We start from the raw sequence: 19,968 nt of genomic DNA, 5'->3' as shown, positions 1-19,968 counted from the left end.
TTTCTTGAAATAGAACTGTCTTAGCTCTGTGAAAGTATACTAGTAGTAGGCTCAACTACTCTGACACTGCTGTGACTTTACAAGCACTTTCTAATGAGGTGAGTCACTGTCAAGACTTTTTATCCTCTCTCTTCAAAATCAGGATGGAAACTTCATAATGTTCACAATCACTTTGCCCTTTTATCCAGGTTCTTCTCACAATTTTACATGGCTAACAGAACTCAATGTGTTGAAAAACAAAGGAACTTATACAGATTAAGAATTCTACTTCTGACAGCCATAAGGGGGTTCAAATACTAAAAGCATCATGTAAAATGCTTCTTACTGATTGAGTAGTCACTTATATGCACTAACTCCATTAACGTACAAATCAAATTGAATCTGTAGTAATGTGGAAGTATCCAGAAAAAGAAAGTATTTTTACAATCCACTAATGAACAATATACTCAAAACCAGAAAATGCCTAGAGTTTAATCAAACTTGCTCCTTTCCTACTGCCTTAACGGTTCAGAAAAACAAAGAAACATGGAGAATTCCCAAATGAAAGAACTAGAAAGAACTACTGCACAGGTGGCATTACCATACCTCTAGCTAAGGGAACAAGAGGGGCAGCTCTACTTTACCTATCTCCACAAAATGAGACATGCACATCTTAAACAATGAAAGGGGCAGGGATGCAGATAACATACAGCACATTATTATCAGAGATGACACATGCCAGAAGACTTCCAGTGTTATAAATACATGCATGCTATCCAGAAGTAATAAATCTGGGTATCAGATAATATGCAGAGAACAGTTATGGTATGTGTGGGGGGGTGGAAATCACACAGGATTGTAACTGATCAAGTGCATTTTCAGAAAATCTTCCTCTTCATCACTGGAGACAGGCCGTTATTAGATCATGAATACAGAGCTAGCAAATCTGTTTGTTATACTGCAGTGAGAATGTTTTTTTGGTATTACTCAAATTCAATGAGAGGAAGCATATCTCCAACCATGCAAACAACTGCCTGTATAGAGAGGGAATCTATGCCAATATCAACAGTACTTTATACTTTAATTAAATAAACAGGTATTTATGGTGGTGTTGCCAAGATACAGAATACACAGAAAGAAGTAAAGTTATATCAGCGAAAGATTTAAGCAGAATAGTAAAGTCCTGTCTGGCAGAGAAGAGAGGCAAAAGAAAAAAGAAGAAATCCACTTCTTACAGTAACACCAGATGCCCAAGGAAGAACAAAAGGGCTAACAAAGTTATGAGACCTATAAGCAGGGCAAACTTAACCAATTCCATGTGTACAGTAGGTCACCATGTGGAGATCTCTATTAATCTTGCAACCTCACTATTCCATCTTCTTGGATGCTGCACAACAGCACTTGCAGAAGTTATTTTTGGAAATAAGGTGTGGGAGGGAATATGGTTAAGAAAGCTAGAACATGTCCAAGAAGAAAAACACATGAGAACATTAAGCAGAACACACCAGCAAGGAACGCCTCTTTTTTTTTTTTTCCACGTTCAGCATTTACTAGTGCAAAATCTCTATCAGTAAGGGTTCACAAGCTCTGCAGGCAGATCGGTCTTCTGGAAGTGACAAGACAGAGTATCAGGATTATCCTTTCACGGAGTACTTTACTGAACAGGGGGCTGTACCAATGGAAGTTGAGAATAAAAAGAGGTATGCATGTTTCATGACCTTCAGACAGTTCCTCCAGTGCTCTCACACTCAATGAGTAGAGCAAGACAGTACCTGAATTCTCACCAACACCACTACTACATCTTAAGTAAAATGCAAACAAAAACACATCCAACATTTTCAGAGAAGCCAGAAAACCTGTATACACTACAGTATACCTACTAAAATAACCAGATGTTTTAATTTGGCAGGAGTGTACACGTCTTTCAGAAGTAATTCAACATAAGTGCATGCATTTACACTTACATCTGATTTTTAGCCGCTTGTCTCTGAGCTTTCCGTTCTTTCCTTTTTTGATCTGGTGGCTTAGCAAAAACAATTTCAATGTTTTCTCCCTCTAAATCTTTGCCATTCATTTCTTCCATTGCCTGAAGGAATTAACCAGACTTTAAATATACTTCCAAGCATATCCAAAGCTATTAATTTTATTCTATCTTTTAGAGTATGCATTTTTAAATTTGTTATCCAAAGCTAAAATAACAGTATAAAGCTAAAAAAAAAATTTTCAAACAATCAGACAGCATAGTATAATGGGTTCCAGAGTTATGCATTTCATCTAAACTTGGCTCTCAAACCCAGGACTTTGTGTATCAGTTTAGGAATCTTCCACTCAAAACTTTAAATAGGCTTCCATCTTTGCAAGCTGTTTCAATTAATGAAGTGACAGAACTGTCCTTCAGAAAGTAAAGATTTTGTAATAGATGAATAAATTCCTAATGTCAGCACAACGCAAACAGTACTAAAAGCTAAAGATCAGTATATGCTTCTATTCCTTGATTTTACCTGTAATAAATATAACTTTCTTTCTCAAGCAGAAGCCAAAAATTAGAAGTCAAGTTTCACTGACCACAAGGAGAAAACAAACCAACAAACAAAAAACCCTCCCCAAAACACCCCCCCAAAGAAAAAACAATCAAAAAAACCCAAACCCAATACAACAAAAACAAAACAAACAACAAAAACAAACAAAAAAAACAAACCCAAAGCAATCACAAAAAAACCCCTCCTCCCCAAATCCACATAAAAAACCCACCACCACCCAAACTTCCTCCCCCCCAAAAAAGTGAAACAGCAAACCGTCAAATGCTTCCCTACCATCTCCCACCATGTACAATTTTCAGGAGTCACACTAATTGCTACAAGTTAATTTCAAGCAGAGAAATTTTAAAGATTCTACCACTTTTAGGTACTCTGCATAGCTAAACCTTGATAGGATACATATCTTATGAAGACTCCTTCCATGATCTTCTTAAGCATCTGCTTTAAGGCATATGGATATGTATGAAAAACTGAATGCCCTTGTATCCTGCATGCTCCCACAGAACATAAAAAACAGATAACACTACAGGCAGGAGGGAAATTACACTTTCCCTTCCTAACAACAGATGACATCAAGACCAGGCTAGCAAAATCCAAAAATGACAATTATTCAATTGTCCAGCACCTTGCATGGGGAAAAAAAAAAGTGTTTCCTGCAAAAATAATAAAAAAATACCTAAGATTTTATCACCAGCCCTAGAGAAACTGCTTTAGATTCTACCAATAATTTGGTGAGAAGAGTCATTCAACTTCTGACACTTCAGTTTCAAATATAAGACATGATTATCTTAGAAACTCATCAGCAGAATTACTTAGGATAGATGCATCTAAAATCCACTTTTCAATCAACTGCATCATCCTAAGAGACACCCAGAGAGGATAAAGTTATCAGTGACAATGCGTTACTGTTTCTCCAGACAAACCTTTTTCTCAAGTTAAAAGCAGCACACAGCTTCTAAATGTTATGTTTATTCATTACTTATAACACACGCACAGTTACAGTCCTATTCACTTACCTTTACAGCACCATCCCGTTCATCAAAATGAATGAAAGCATAGTCTTTTAGCTTCTTCACTCGCTCTAGCTTTCCAAATTGACTGAAGGCCTTTTCTAGTATCTCCTCTGTTACAGTATTGGCAAGATTGCGTACAAACAAAACTTTTACCTAAGGGGGTGAAAACAAAAAAAGTACTTAGAAGTATGATCTAATTTGAAAAGACAAAATGAAGCTTTGCAAGTTACTGCTATTGGCAGTACTGAAAACATTGTTACGTTTTCTGTACAGAATTTTATATACATATGCATGAATATGTACACTTATATAGTCATACAGCATGAGTTAGCTCCAAAATTCCCTGACAGAAATACTGAATCTGTTATCAAACATGATTACATAAGTATTAGTATCCTGAAAGTCAATCCAATTTGCGTTAACGTTTAAAAGGATCCTAACAGAAGCAATCTTCACCTCAGAACGTTTTCAAACTTGAAAGAAGGTAACCAGGATTGGTTACACACAAAACAACTTATCAAAACATTTAATTGCTTAGACAGACTTTTGTTTAGTTATTTGCAGAACAGTCATCACTGTAATATCTAGGTCAGAGGCGTCAGGCCTGCAGCTTTCAAGCTGCTTAACTTGTGGTTCATATGCTATAGCTACACCAAATACCTGGTGTCACGTCTTGTGCTTGCCTGTGGGGCACTCAGGGACCTGAAGCCACTACTAAAAGAGAGAATGTAGACAGAGGGGGATACTAAGGCTGACACTGCCCAGTCACCCTTGGACTTTCTCACAAGTCAAACTTTGCCCTTCCCTTGAGGAACAGCCACCTCCAAATAACTCTGGAAGTCTATTCCCTCCCCCAGCTTGCTAAAGCATGCAATACGGCTCTTAAGCTACACAAAGTGCTATCCAGCTTCTAAAATCAGAAAGGCAAGTAATCTTTCAGCTACTGATACATGCCCTGTTACCTGACAGTGACTAATCATCAATATAAAGTTTCAGCAACCACCAACTGCATATGATAAAATACAGAGCTATCTGACAAAGGCTTAAAATAAACCCTTTTTTAACAGAGCAGACAACATACTCCAGACAACGGGAATCACCTATTAGTGACCCGTTAGTACTGAAAGACTCATCCTTGTGTCCACGCCGAGGCTGCACTAAATGACTGGACATTAGCATGTTTACATGATGTCATCTGAGTTCTCACAATTTACAAGCCTCTTCGACTTGTTGTGAAGAGTTCCTTCCACATGCTGGCACCACGCTCTGACAGTCTACTCACCTCCTACTGTCAAGGAATGTTCATACTCTCACCTTCCTACAGTGCAGCTGCCAATCAGCTGCAAAGACCTGCAACTTCTGCTCACATCCCCTTTGCTCCTACTGGTTTCAAATTAGCCGATGACAAAAACTGAACACTGTACAGGGCAGCACTGACTTCCTGCTCCTAACCTTGAAGGTCAACACAGATAACACAAGGTGTAAAACGACAAAAGAAAGCATCCTTCAATCTCTGAAGCAGAGCTATACTCTACTCCCACCACATATAGGAACTCAATAAACCCAGACACCCTTTCTATAAGAATTACTGTGTAATTAAGTTACAAGTAAATAGGGCAGACTTCCATAAATCTGCCTCGCTTACTAGCTGAACTAGGACGGGATGCAGAGTTAGGAAGAAGGGATACTACAGGCCGTAAATCTAACCCAGTGTATCAACTCTGGTCTTTGGCAATAGTTATTCTTGCTGATTCTCAGGAGATGGTAGAAGTCATGGCTAACTCTACATACAAGGTTGTTTCCTACTATGTATTAAGCTTCTCCTACATATTCTGGTGGTAAGATTAACCTTTATTTATTGTAACTCATACATAGTAACCATTTTTAGTAAAATATCCTAATTGTTCCCTTAACCTTATTCTATGGAAATGAATTACAGGAAGTTTTGTGATGTAATCAATGGTTTTAAAAACCAAAACCTTTAAACAAATGTTCCTTATTCTTGTTGTTTAGAAAAGGATGAAAGCAAGAATCTCACGAGGAACCCTAGCTAGCCTTCACTAATAAATTCATGATGACTGACATAATATCAGACATGACTAAAAACTTGACAGAATAATCACTTTTTTGTTACAAGATGCACTAACAATGTTTTTTAAAGAAATAAAAAAGCAACTAATTTAAATTTTCCCAGTGTAGACAAATCCATTAATCTCTAACAGCCAAAATTTTTTAGTCATGTTACTGATTAGAACGGTAGCTGAACAAGTCAAATATGATGCCAAAGCTACTAGGCAGGTTACAGCATAGGTTGGGAGAAGATGAACAAAACAAAAAAAAAAGAAGTCCTTTCCATTAAGCCTCACAGATACAAGAATCCATATATACACCTAACAAGCAATATACTCAGCACCAGCATTTTGTTGTAATGGCAGAACTCACATTTAAAACTGCTTAAGATTAAAGATCCCAAAAACTTCTGGGATCTGCTCCTTTTCCTCCTCTTACCTACAGCACAAACACTTCAGGCCACATTCTCCAACGGTTACTAGCCCTGTCTCTTGTCCTGTAATCTGCCAGGCAGCCACAAACATAAGACCTTATTTAGCTGCTTAACCTGCCACTCCGGAACGTCCTCTGTAGCCTCAGCCATCCTACAGAAATCAAGTAAAACATTAATGAATTTATCTAGACTACAGGGATAAGAGGCAACAAAATGACACTTAGGAGAGATTACGGTATCAACACAACCACTGAAAGTTGGAAAAAAGTTCACTTTGGACCAGAAGTCAATACCATGACCAATTCTACTCTGATCTGTCAGTACAAACACTAATCTCCTGTAGCACATACATCTAGCTTCAGAATCTAGCTTCATCCCTCATCATGCTCAAGCTACTTTGTATTTAAGTTAACAGTCCATTTAAATTTTAAGTATTCATGTATACAGTATTCTCCACAACATTTTATCAGAAGTCTGGAGGACAAAGAAAAAAAGACTCAAGTAAACATTTCAGAAATTTAAATTAGTAGGTGCCCACATACTGATGAAATTACATGCTACTTCTGCGAGATTTAGAACACTGTTCACCTTCTCACTAGAAAGGTGAATTCATCTTCCTCATAGTTTGCTCTTATGGACTTGCTTTTCTAGCAGTCTTGACAAGAAAACTGTTGACCAGATGATTATTCTGATAAAAGCAACCTACTTCTCCCAAATCACAGTTTCCTTCAAAGCCTTCTACCATAGCACGTGCAAGATGACATGGGTCAATAGCTTTCCCTGTGCTCCAGACTGACAGTAGTCAGAAGCAATGACAGCCAACCTGCAGCTCACATCCAGGAGATTATTGACTGAAGCTGCACCTGCACTGCTCCTTCTCATAGGAGAAAGACAGCAATAAACAACAGAAAGTAAATCTAACATTTAGAAAAGTGCCAGATATGGTCAGTTTCTCTAAATGCAGAGCAGGTAGATAAGAAAGCCTGGAGTGGAGACTTTCCTTGTTGCAAGAATAAACTAAGGGACAGAGCCACTGAGGAAGGTCAGACACCAATGCTTGTCTCAACTTCTGCCTTCAGATACAAGCCAAATGTTCTCTACTTTTTCAGTATTCTAATCCATATAGTCTTGTTTTTCCATACATCTGCAACCCAAGCTTCATGCCCATCTTCAGCACATGGCCCTAGAAGTATGCACGGTGATTTTATCAACATTTTCTGTATTTCTTCCCTTCATTTCCACATTTCTTCCCTTTTCATGCCCCATTTCAAATAGAAAACAAGGCATTAATACACTCAAAAACTGTACAGTAAATGGGGCAAAACACAATCAAGCTTTAATTTCTTTAGCCTTTCACTCCCCAGATCTGTAAACTCACTAAGAAAAGACACCTGACTATGACCCCTATCATTTCCTGTTCATCTATCCAGTTATGTCACCAGAAGTTCCTGCTCATTTACTTTAACGGTTTGGTGGATTAGGTCTCTTCTCTTTTGAGCCAAGAAACTGAACACATAGTTCATATTTAGGAAGTGCCACCTTCTACAAATTTTACCTGCAAGTCTTCCCCTGCTGCTGATAGTCTATGATGCCGGGCAAGAAAAATAAAGTCTGCAGACAGGATAGTCCAAAAGCTTCTGTAATACCTGTATTACAAAAGCAGCTTTTTTCCTAAAATGAGCCCCCACCCCAACCCTTTTCCCTTATGGCTCACCAAAGAGGAGATCCCAGCCAAGCTATCTTACTAGGTCCATCAAAGTAGGACTCCAGCAAGTGACGTGTCTCAGATGAGAGTAAAAGCACAGACGAAAAGCAAGCAAAGAGAAAGAGATAAGGATATGGGCTAGCTAGGAGTTTCCATTAAACAACTCAGCTACACAACACAACCGAAAAAGACAGGGTTGGGCAATATCTGATGGGGAAAAAAAAATTCAGGTAATTTGTTTCTGGCAAAATATCACGCACATAAATAAAACAACTGCTACGACATAAGTCAAAATGTTAACACTCCAGACTTCAGTTTCACCTAAATATTCGAAATCCAAAATATTACTAGTCTAGGTATTTTAAGGAATTAACTCCCCCAAATTAAAAATAACTACAGAGTTCCAAATACAAGTTAATTGCCTAACTTCTCAGAAATAACTACTAATGGCAACTTTGAAAATACATTTGTGCACGTCTGAACACTGACATGTTCTAACACTGAAATGATACAGTTCCAGGCTTAAAAAGAATTAAGGCTTGTTCTGTGATCATATCTAGATTTCTGTCCCTCCAAATACTAAACTATAAAACCATTTTAATTCTTGGAGTCACCACCATCGCTTCCAGATAAGAAATTAAGTACATCATCCTACGTGTCATTTTGGCAAGAATTATCTTCACTATTCAGCCTTGGGAGCACAAAATAGTATCAGGCCATAAAGAGTTTTTAAATTCACATAATTTCTAGAGTACATTCATATTTTTATCATCTCACATCATCTCTGTCAAGAAGGCTGAAAGATGTTATTTAATCTTAGGCTAATGTCAGGAAGTATCTCATCTGGAACACAGCACTTTAAACGTACTATGGTCCCCTTATAGCTTTATTACCTTTGCCATGACTTCAGGATCTGGGTCTTCTATAGGGTCAGCCCATTCCACTGTAACAACATTTCCCCAGACTTTCACTTTGCCGCTCATTAACCTACGTCTGGCCTGAGCAGCAGTTTTGTGATCTTCGTATTCAAGGAAACAGAAACCTCGGTTCTTTTTCTTGTCATCAGGCTGATGATACAATATGACATCTGTAAGACCCTCTGAAATGAAATAAAATAATTATTTGTTATGTCTTCAATAAATGAATTTGCATTATGAAGTGGGGATTATCTTTCAGGCAAATGTGCATCTGACAAGTGGTTCCAAAAAAGCAGGAACACACTAAACCTTTGAGACTATGTACATTGTAGTTTCCCTTCTCTCAAGACAGACATTTTCAAAGAGAGACATCAGACTATCCCGACTTATCGGATCACTAAAACACAGAACTAGCTACATTCTTCAACTAGCTTCGGTTTTGCCTTGAGAAGTTTTAAAACATCTATTAGTATTGAAATTATTAAACTTCAAATTCCAATTTCTTTCAATGGTTTCTTAAACATTATACACTTATAGGTAAAACTTGAAACCATGCATCTAGTGTGATCAGAAATATTTCAGCCCTCAGCACAGTTTAAGAAAAAAAACCCACAACACCTAAAAGCTGAGACAAATGCTGAGCGGTGTTAGTTTGGATTCATCATCATTTGACTGTAAGTGAAAAGATGGTGAAGACAGCTCATCCCCCATCACATTTGACATCGTTCCAACTCTACAAAACATATTTACTGACTTACCTGTTACTTTGCTGAATTCTTCAACAATTTGCTCCTTAGTTTTACTCTTAGGAATAGAGCCAACAAAAAGCCTATTATTGGCAACAGAGATGCATACACCAATGTGTTTTCCAGAACGAATTTCATGGTTGTTGTACTGCAAGAAAAAATAATTGGACATTCATCAGTTACAAATAATTTCCACTCCCTTTCAACAGCAGCATACCAAATATTTAAGTCTTGAAAACCCAGCATTGAGCAATATATTACCTTTTCGCATCTTAACACATTCTTACAATGCATATTCACCTATTCTGAAGTATACCCATGTTCTCTAAGATTTCACCACAATTTCAGCCAACAATTATTCTTCCCTTCTTGTTCAAGTCTCTTAATACTTGTTCCTTAAGAGACTTTTTCATGTAGAACCACAAAAGGTAAATCTTATGTACAAGTCATCAAGGGCAAGGCTTCTCCCTTCACAACAGGGCAGAAAAAAAATTCAAGTTCCTCTACAGACTTTATCTATAAATTCTTGATTTGTGTGTAATACAAGACATGAGTCTCAATTAAAGTCAGATTCCCTTCTAAAGTTCCATAGTTAACAAAAGGAAAAGAGCTGTGATCAGGTATTTTCTACAAAATGTACAAGAGCCACTGGCAAATACTTTCCAAAGCATAAAGATTACACACGTAAAGACAGTAAACAGCAAGAACTAACTTTTACTGACTTGAAATACTAAGACTTCTGTTCAAATGCTTCTCTCATAGTAGATTTAGAAAATACCCTGAACAAGTCAGCAGTTTAAGGAGGAAAAAAAGTAGTATTACTGTAAACACCTGTTGACAAAAATGCTTTTCACTGAGATGCAGACACAGACACACACCATCCAAATAAGCAGCAGGACAGTCAACTGGCGGTACATCAACCCCTTTCCAACTGGAAGCCCTGTAAAGGACTGTTCTTTAGCTAACAAACTGTATTTTGTGGTCAACATCATATTGACAAGTAGCAGGACAGCTTTTTAAAATTTAATCTAGCCATTTATTCTATGAGTTATTTTGTGTTTGGTGGTAAATCTTCCTGCATAAGCAAGTTATCCTGCTTTTTGTGAAATAAAATCAGTGGGAAGATGTTTACTTATATTTATCTTGTGCAAACAAAAATTACATCACAGAAACTTTTCTAAGCTAGTTAACCGCACCAAAAGCGAGTTAAAAGAAGAACTGTACATGTGAAAAGGCTCTGGAGTGACATCTTCACAAATAATTATGTCTCAAAACATAGCAGGACACAGCAAAAGACTTCTATCTTCATATCTGTTACCTATGTGGCAGAGGAATAGTTGACTTTAAAGTGGGAAACAATTGCAGAGGAAGACTGTATGTATATTATCATCACTAATAAACAGATTTGCACACATTAATGAGAGACAGATTACAGTAACTCAAAAGAATTTCTTTAAAGAAACACCTTTAAAGAAGTTTACAGTTTATTAGTCTGTGAAACTAATTCTTTTTTAACTGAAGTGTGCATTGGGAAACATTTCTTTACATTAGGAAACTTATTTTACTGAGAGAGTGGTCAAACACTAGAACAGGATTCCTAAAGAGGCAGTCAATGCCCCAAAGCTGTCAGTGTTTTAAGAGACACATTTGGACAATGCCCTTGATGATGACCATGACAGCAATACTTTTGGTCAGCCGTGAAATGGTCAGGCAGTTGGACTACATGATTGTTGCAGGTCTCTTCCAAATGAAATATTCTATTCTATTCTGTACAGATAACATCTTATTTACCTGTTCCTGCTAAACCCTAAAACCGAAGTTCAGCTACATATTTAATCCAAAAAGAGTCTCTCATACAACTTATGGCAGCAAGGTAAAATTAATATATTCTGCATATTGCAATAGTTTCTAGTAGTTTTTTCATACTACAATGCATTAACTACTACTTTCCATTGCATGTTTCTCTTAACACATAGAAAACAGTCTTCAATTAGGTTCTCTCAAATATCAAGTTATCACGTTGGTGATTTTTAGGTAAATAGTTCGCATACCATCTGCAAACTTAGACATAAACAGGCCCAGATCATGATCTGGGTAAAGTGCCAAAACAGTCAGGCTACCAAATTAGCTATGTCAGCATACTGCTTCCCCCTCCTGTCACCACTGAATCAATGTCTGAAGTCAGTAACAGATAATGCTGCTTTCTAGACAATATAACAGTTTTTTATTTTTTCCTTGCTGACTTCTGTAAGAACTTACAAACAAGTCAAGGTGTGCATACAGTCTGTCTTGTCACTTTATCCATTTAAACTTTCACTACCAATTCTAGTTTATTTCCAGGAGCAAATGGCAAGTTGTACTGCTAAGCAGAGCTAGCAGACTGTTTAAATGGCATATTTGCATAATCCACCTGTAGCCCCACTTTGATCAAGCTTACACCTGTTCTAGTGAAAAATACACTGAATGCTACTATACTTTTCAGTATGTTTTCCTACAAGCTTCACCTCAAAAAATCTTATACATGTCTACAGTAACCTCATTCACGCAGGGATCTTTTGAAAAACTTTAATTACTTCTTATGAAATAGGAGGGAGAATTGAATGTGTGTGCAAAAGAACACAACTGGAGTTGTAATTCTTAAACAGTATAAAGCAAAGTAAATGTGTTAACAGGGAAAAAAAATTACTGAGATTCAAAAAAAGCTCCAAAATGAACCCACCATACTTTGATGGTGAGTGCTTGTGTTAACATTTGAGATGCCATTTCTACTTAACTAGGTTAAGTTAGAAAGTTACTTAATGGGTTAACCACACTGAATTAAATAATAGATATAAAAAAAGGGGAGAATTCCCTAAATGGTGTTTAAAATAGTTCTGGCTGTGCTGGAGAAAAAAATGGAGTGATACTATTGCCTGATACTGAGAAGATTTACAAATCTGAACATAAATTAATTTTAAGTGGCTTAAAAATGCATATGCATAAACAAAATCAAGGCCTCAACGTATTAAAACTTCGAGATTTCTTCTAATGAATACAGTAAGTCAACAATATGCGTATCCAAAAATTTTAGTTCAGTTTTACACTAAGTTGTTATAAAGACTGTGGATGATACATACAACAGCCACACAGATATGAACTGTATGCAAAGTATGTTACACCAACTCCAAGAGCCTGAAGACAGGTCAGTTTATTCTCTGCTGCAGTCTGGGTATTGACAAAAACATAGCTGTCTCTTATTACTCAAAAGCCAACAGGCAGTGCAGAGGATTTTAGTCTCATTTTTTCTATTTAGTCTCATTTTTTCACAGAGTCCTAAAAAAAATGCCTCTGGGAAGAAGATAGAAAATAACAGAAGAACCCTTATCCCATAGAATCCAGAAAGCTGGGAAATAAGCCGTATACACATCAGAAGATTACAGATAGAATCGAAAAGAACACCTGTTAAAATAATAAGATATGAAAATGGCTAGAACCAAGGGTTCAGCGTTTCTAAGCAGTCTTTCAGCAATCTCCCATTGCATGTGGAACTAATACAAGTGACAGACTCACAATTTTCAGCTGAGCTCAAGAGCCACAATGTGCTAATACTTCTGCAGATCACTTCTAGATAACTTGGGAAACTTATACTACACTAAACTAGCCAGTCAACTATGGCTAGAACCATGAAAAAACACCAACTAATGTCACAGGATCCAATTTAAAACTAACCCTACTTTCAATGAGTTTAGCATAAAGGCTGAAAGACTGCCCCATCAATTGCAACACTTTTCAGATATTATCCTCAGTGGCTATTTAACTGAAAAACAATACCCTTTCTTCCTGCATATCAAAGATCAGACATAAAGGGACACCAAGTACCTCATTCCCTTGTATCATTTAGTGGAAGACTGAGGCTAGGATATGATGTTTTCTTTTATGGAAACAAAAATGACTTTTCAGAGCATGCTGCCTTTAAGCAAAATCCACCTAAGTGAAGAAAATTCTGTTTTGTTCAATTACTAAGTGCCTCTGAGGACTTATGTGATTTGATTCATTACTGTGCTAAGTCATGTGCTTAACTCTTAAAAGTTCATACACAATATAAACATCTGCGTTAACAATGAAAGTACAAAGAGGAATACACAGTTATCCCCGCATATCTGACTGTACGCTGGAACAACCAACTGTTCTTATTTAAAAAGCTGAACGGCATATGCCAGATTATTTTTGTACTTCCACTTTCATAGACATTTGTACACCTTCTTAAAACACATTCCTATTTTCAGCTTGATTTGTCTCCACCAACTGACTAATATTAATATGTCATTGAGCACCTTAGTTTAAGATAAACCGTATTACAAACAAAGTACGTTAAGCCTACTACAGCAATATAGTATCAGTACACTTCAGAATGACTGTGGTTAGCACTCTTGGAAATCATACCACACACTGATCTTGGCCATATCAATATAGTAGCAAATAGCTCAAAAAATTCAACTTTAACTTAACCAGGAAAACAAAGGCGTGCTACGAGGATCAGGGTACTGTTTCTCCCCACCTTCTCTTTTAGGGATGGGTACTTCATGCATAAAACCTGAAAAGCTTATTAGCAGTATCCTATATCAAACTATTTCACACCTCCGTGTAAAACAGAGGAAATGCTTTTTAAGCTGGCAGGATTTATGACTTTCTCCAGCCAGTTGCAGGAAACAGAACAGACCTTCAACGCTCAAGAGACACTTTTTCCCATCTGAAGTATCTTATGAAATTCTGACTTCAAAGCACTTTTCCAGTGCAGGCCCCCTGCTGGTGCACAAGCACATCAGGAGTCACAGACACCCTGACCAGCGCTGCCTTGCCCGCAGCAACCCCAACATCACTGCTCTCCAAAACTCGTCCACATGCAGACAGCTCAGAAGTCACTATTGCTAATACAATTGTGCTTAATAATAAAGCACCTAAAAGGACCAAAACAGAAGACCATGAGCCTTTTTTGTCCCCCTGTCCCTAATGCATTCAGTAAAAATATATATGCAACATGGAAATACATTTAAGAACACCTAGTGGACATTTATGAAGTGATCTAACAATGACAGTTTCATCTTAAGCACTTAAGCATTAGGACCAGGACAACTGCTTCTAAGCCAGAGTGTTCTTACAAAAAAAACCAAAAAGTCCCAAGAAAACTTACCAGTTTAACAGCTTCCTGAGCTGCCTCTTTAGTACAAAAAGTTACAAAAGCATATCCTCTATTTAGACCAGTTAGCGGATCCATCATTAAGCGGAGATCCCATATAGGCCCAGCTTTCTCAAATAATGGAACAAGTTCATCTTCAAACAAGTCTCTCGGAATCTTGCCCACAAATATCTACAACAGACATAGGGAGCACTGTTTATAAAAAAATATTTGCAATCAGTAAGAGCACATCTACATAAACATATTCCTCTTCTTACCTCTGTACCAACGGAAGGCTGTTGTCCTGAATATACAGACTCTGGAGGAGGTCCACCATACTTTCTCTGTCCAGTAGTCACATCAAGGGTGTAGCCGGTTCTCTCCAACAGTGCCTTCAAGTAAGAAACTTAAAACTTTAAAATCAGATACAAATTGAGCAAGTTTAGCTGCCCTAAATTCACAGACAGACACGCTTATAATTCCTTTTAAACTATGCTGCTTTGAAGATCCCACAGGCAAACAAACCTACTACTAGTACTTGAACAAGAAACTTGCAAAACAAATAACAAAACTATCAGGTAAAGAAACATTGCTAGAAAATTAGAGATTCACATACAGTTTTCCCAATTCCTTAATTTTCATACCAAAAAAAAAAGTCCAAACAAAACATACACCCCCTCCTGCCTCCTCCAAGTAATAGAACAGTGAGCTTCCCTTTAATTAGGAAGATCTTAGTCTGAGCCACTTCTTGTTTTGGCATGTCCAATCCTGCAGACATTTATGCACAAGAGTTCCCTTCACTTAACGAGATTACTCATGAGTGTGAAGTTAAAGAACACATGTTTAAGTGCTTACACCCCTGGAACACTGTACAGGCTGCTTCAGGTACCCAATCACTCACATGGTAGTACTACTTCCTTTCTCCTATCCTCCCCCCTCCAAATTCCTTGCAGGCGCATACAGCATCCCAAGACAAGTAACTCTCACTAGAAGCACTACATGCAGTTACAGATATACTAGCAGTTTAAAATGTTAGATGAAATTCAGTATGCAAATGCATGTGAAACTCCTGTGAAATCAAGGCTTTCTTAATAATTTTGTACAAAGACAAATCAACTCTACACATAAAGAAACTGCATATTAAACAAGCCCAATTATAGTCAAATATTAGCAATTTCACAACTGGAAAATTGCAGTTATTTTAAATGCTATAGCCATCAGCAGTAAAAGCTATGCTACTTGAATTTATTAAAAAAGTCCTCATAATATTGTTGGTTTATGTGGTAGTGACAAAAACTGCACCAGTTTTTTTGAATTTATAATTAATAGCATCCCAGACTCGAACTCAGGAGAAAAAAGATTTTCTAATTTTACAAGGTACATAATTATTTGTAATATAACATGCTCATTTTACACATTACACACGAAATGTCAAAGAACAAAGATTCTTGGGGTTTTTTATGGCATCACCTAAGCATGCTTAGATGGTTTTCCTTCCCTTAATCTTTGATAAAATTGCTAATCACAGAATTTTAGAATAAAATTATTGTATGCTTAACTCTTGAGACAAGAGCCTCTTGCTAGTAGCAGACATAGTCCAAGAAATAATTTATCCCTTATTACGACAGTTTGAGGGGTACAGTTCATGAGCACAGTGATTATGTCATAAGAAGTGGGCTAAATCCTAAATCCATTACAATCTGTTTTTTCAGACACGTGGTATCTCCTCCCTATTGTGGAGTTGCCTTACATCTGAACTGAAGGGAGGGGGAAAGCAAACAAAAAACCACAAAAAACCCCACCAGCAGTAGCTGAACTTATGTATTCTGAACTTGAATAACTATGTTGACAGGTTTCCACAAACTTTTAGCTGTGAAATAGTGTAACTGTCTCAACAACAGGTACAGCAGACTGTGAAATCTTTTTCATGTTTATATACATTCAGTTTCAGCAATTAACAATATATTAAATTTCCACTTGAAACGGAAGAAGTGCAAGACAAAAATACAGCTGACAGTTTTCAATAATGACAATCTATAACAGCCTTTTTCAGAAAAAGTGCAGTTACAAAACAATAAAGGTATCTGTCACAACAGCTTTAAAAAAAACCAGGCAGACCTCATAACTTATTTTTAGGGACATACCTTAATTTTTGCCTCATCTGGTCCTTTGCTAGAATCTGCCACCTTGGTCCCCTGTTTTTCCCTCTGCCTGTATGTCTTCATGACTCCACATAAAAAGGCACTTTTGTTCTGCAAAAGATAGAATCTTCAGTTCTGAAAACATGACAAGCTTGAATCTCATTTTACCATGAACTAGTAGAGTGTTCATTTCACATATCACACATGGATAACTGAAGAGACTTAAACAAATCTCTTGCCAGTCAATCAGTAGTTTATCCCTCAACAATTATATTCTAAATTACTTAACATTACCTGAACATGTGAGAGATCACTGTCTTTAAACTGTTGAAGCACTGCCAGTGCACCTTCTTCATTGAATTCCTTTAAAGCTTCAATAGCTCTTTCATCTAGATCACTATGTGCAACTAGCCCTAGAGAAAAGGAAAAAAATTACTAATTATATTTGGGCAGTAATCTTTGTAAAACCACATTTAACACATCTAACACATTATAGTGACCTCTAAATCAATCACTGATTAAAGTAAGTTACTATACCTAACAAACCACTTAGTTCTCCTGAAGTTAAATATTAAGTGTATTTAACCTTTCTTTAATTAAAAGCAAAAAAGTTAAGATTCAGAGTAAAAGTTACTGCATTTATGTATTCATTTGACTTCTGTGAAACTCAAATGTTACACAGGCCAAATTTAATTTCAATATCCTGAAGCTGAATTTAGAAAAATTTATCAAAACCTATCAAAATCTGACTTAGCTTGCCTAGCAATGATACCTTGGTATGTTTTGAGAAGATTACAAAGACAAATATACTGCAGCACTAAAAATGACCACCACAATCCAAAAATCAAGCTTAAAAATACTAGCTATTGTCACATCTGAGAAAACCAATGCAATAACCTTTCCATCCATGAGCCCAAACGCCATGTCAGTAAGTATCTTTTACGTGAGAAGATGCATACCGAGGCTTTAATTACTTACAGCTGCCTATACCTAAGGTAAAAAATGCACAAAGACCACACCACCTACTCCTCCTAAAAATCATCTCTTGTCTGTTCCAGCTGTTGCTCTGGTCACTTGCATACTTCTTCCCACCCCTCAGCCCAACTAGCCCAGCTCAAGACCTTCCTCTGAAAAATACTACAACCAATTAAAGCACTGAATATACAACCTCCATAGATTTTGACAAGACTGCAGTTCCCATACTTTTGGAAACCACAAAAAGTTGCTATTTTAGCCCAAAGACAGCAGAATCCAATAAAATATTGTGCATGTGCTTTTGCAAGTCTTACATCTTACCTGCAACGTAAATTTCATCTAGTTTTTCAGCAACTTTCTGTGGTAAACCAGCATCAAGCAATGTCTGGAAATGCTCAGAATGGGTAACTGCAGCAGAAGTATCCATGGGCTCTTCAGTACCATTCCCATTAACATGTTCAGTAGCCATGTTTCCAGATATCTGTTCAAATGCAATAAGCATCAAAATTAAGCTAAATATATCTTCAGGTAGAACAATTCAAGTGACAATACATGCAACAGACTGCCCTATTCTTTGAAAATAATGAAAAAAATATAAAAAATCGTAGATCACTTCCTTGATACTTTTTTTTAGTTTTGCAAGACGCACGAAATTCCTCAAAAGAAGCACTAACACAAAGGAAAGCCCTAACACCGCTGCCTAGCGGGGGTGGGGTAGCTTTCACTGCAGGTTTTACACAACCCAGCCAGACACTCTGACTCACCTCCCTCTCTCTGTCTCTCTTAACACACTCCCTAAGAGGTTCTGAATAAGTTAGAAATGGAGCAAAAAGCCAACAGCGGGGGTGGAAGGACAACCAAACCTGCCACATGCACCGCGATACCGTCACTGACACCCGCTGCCGCCTCCACCTCCCGCTGGAAACTCGCTGCCCCTCGGCTCACGCCGCCTCTCCAGGCCCCGGGCGCGGCCGGGATCCCTTCCCGCCTCCACTCCCGTGCCGGCCGGGCAAGCGAGAGGAACAAAGCGCTCTTCCCAGCCCGCACCCACCCACGGCGGCGGCGGCCATGAGCCCGATGGAAACACGTGCTCCGCGCGTTCAGATGTCCTACAACTTCCTCCAGTGACCGACTTCCCCCCCTCCCCGCCACACTCCCGCGGGAGGAGCGGCTCCCCCCCGCCCCGAGCCCCAGCCATTCCCTACCTCTCACCCTATTCCCCCCGGACAGCGGGTTGCAACACCCCGGGCCCGATTTCACCACCCAGCCGGGAGCTCGCCGTGCCTCACGGCCCCGCCGCCGCCCCCCGGCCACACTCCTGCCCGGAACAATGCAGGGCCCCGCTTCCCGGCCAGGAAACGCCGCTGCCCGTCGCCCACCGCCTCCCGACGTGACCGGGGGCACGCTGAGCACAGGCGGCCCCGATCCCCGCGCACACGCCGCGCACCGAGGCCGCGGCTCCCCCCGGCCCCTCGCGGGCAATGAATGGAGCGGCGAGGCCGGCGGGACAATGAGGCAGGAGCCACGCGCCCCGCGCCGGCCCGGCCCGGGTGGTGCCCCCGGCCGCCGCCTCCTCGCCGGGGCCGGGCACCGGCCCGGCCCGGCCGTCCCCCTCCCGCCCGACAGCGACGGCCACGAAGGCAGCGCCAGCAGCTCCTCCACCCATCGCGCAGCGCCCCGGCCCCACAGAGCTGCAGGGCCCTGGCGTGCGCCTCCCGCCCTGCGCCGCCTCACCCCGCTCTGCCACCCGGCCCGCTCCCGCCCCGCGCCGATCCCGCCGGCGCGCGGCCGGGCTGACCTGTGTGTGTTTGCGGGGGTGAACGGCCGTGTGCCAAGGGTCTCCCGGGGCGCGGGTCGCGGCTCGGCGTGCTGAGGCGCTGCCCCCGTTCCGCGCTCCCGCGGCGGTGTGTCCGGGCAGTGCTGCTGCTGGAGCTGGCGTAAAATGGCGGCCGCTCGAGCGCTCACGCCGCTGCTGCTGCTGCTGCTGCTGGCACCAGCCCCGGCCCCTTCCACTCCGCGAGGGGGGGGCGGGCGGAGGGCGGGCGGGAGCGGAGCGGGGGGAGAGCGAAGGGAGGAGGAGGAGGCGCCGCCGCGCGCGCTGGCGCAGCCCCAAACCCCGGGGTCTCCCAGGCAGCTCCGCAAGGGTTATATCGCCGCGCCCCGTTCGCGCGCGCGCCCGCCCTCCCCGCCGCCCCCCCCTCCCGCGCGCGTTCCCTGCCTTCCATGCGGAGCGGCGCGCGCCGCTCCCGCCCTCCCGAGTGAAGCGCTGCCGAGGGGAGGCGGCGGCTGCGGCGGGA

General features: G+C 40.0%; 1 protein-coding gene across 5 annotated transcripts in view; it reads right to left on the bottom strand.

Annotated features, from left to right (window-relative positions):
- Nucleotides 1-19,750, bottom strand: part of SYNCRIP (synaptotagmin binding cytoplasmic RNA interacting protein) — a 26,359-nt gene extending 6,609 nt beyond the window's left edge. For 2 of the 5 annotated variants that reach the window (XM_064650039.1, XM_064650040.1), the window contains exons 1-10: nucleotides 19,470-19,749; nucleotides 17,993-18,152; nucleotides 16,991-17,109; nucleotides 16,700-16,807; nucleotides 14,834-14,947; nucleotides 14,571-14,747; nucleotides 9,413-9,548; nucleotides 8,631-8,836; nucleotides 3,533-3,682; nucleotides 1,944-2,065 (exon numbers count right to left, since the gene is read on the bottom strand). In XM_064650039.1, coding sequence (XP_064506109.1) covers nucleotides 1,944-2,065; nucleotides 3,533-3,682; nucleotides 8,631-8,836; nucleotides 9,413-9,548; nucleotides 14,571-14,747; nucleotides 14,834-14,947; nucleotides 16,700-16,807; nucleotides 16,991-17,109; nucleotides 17,993-18,140 — 1,280 coding nt within the window. In that variant the 5' untranslated portion in view covers nucleotides 18,141-18,152; nucleotides 19,470-19,749. Of the gene's footprint in view, nucleotides 1-1,943; nucleotides 2,066-3,532; nucleotides 3,683-8,630; nucleotides 8,837-9,412; nucleotides 9,549-14,570; nucleotides 14,748-14,833; nucleotides 14,948-16,699; nucleotides 16,808-16,990; nucleotides 17,110-17,992; nucleotides 18,153-19,469 lie in introns of all 5 variants that reach the window. The other 3 variants (XM_064650038.1, XM_064650043.1, XM_064650042.1) reach the window with 3 other exon arrangements.
- Between the last annotated feature and the right edge of the window lie 218 nt (nucleotides 19,751-19,968).

Source organism: Pseudopipra pipra, chromosome 3, assembly GCF_036250125.1.
Source record: "Pseudopipra pipra isolate bDixPip1 chromosome 3, bDixPip1.hap1, whole genome shotgun sequence".
Taxonomy (NCBI): Eukaryota; Metazoa; Chordata; class Aves; order Passeriformes; family Pipridae; genus Pseudopipra; species Pseudopipra pipra.
This window is presented reverse-complemented; position numbering and strand designations above follow the sequence as displayed.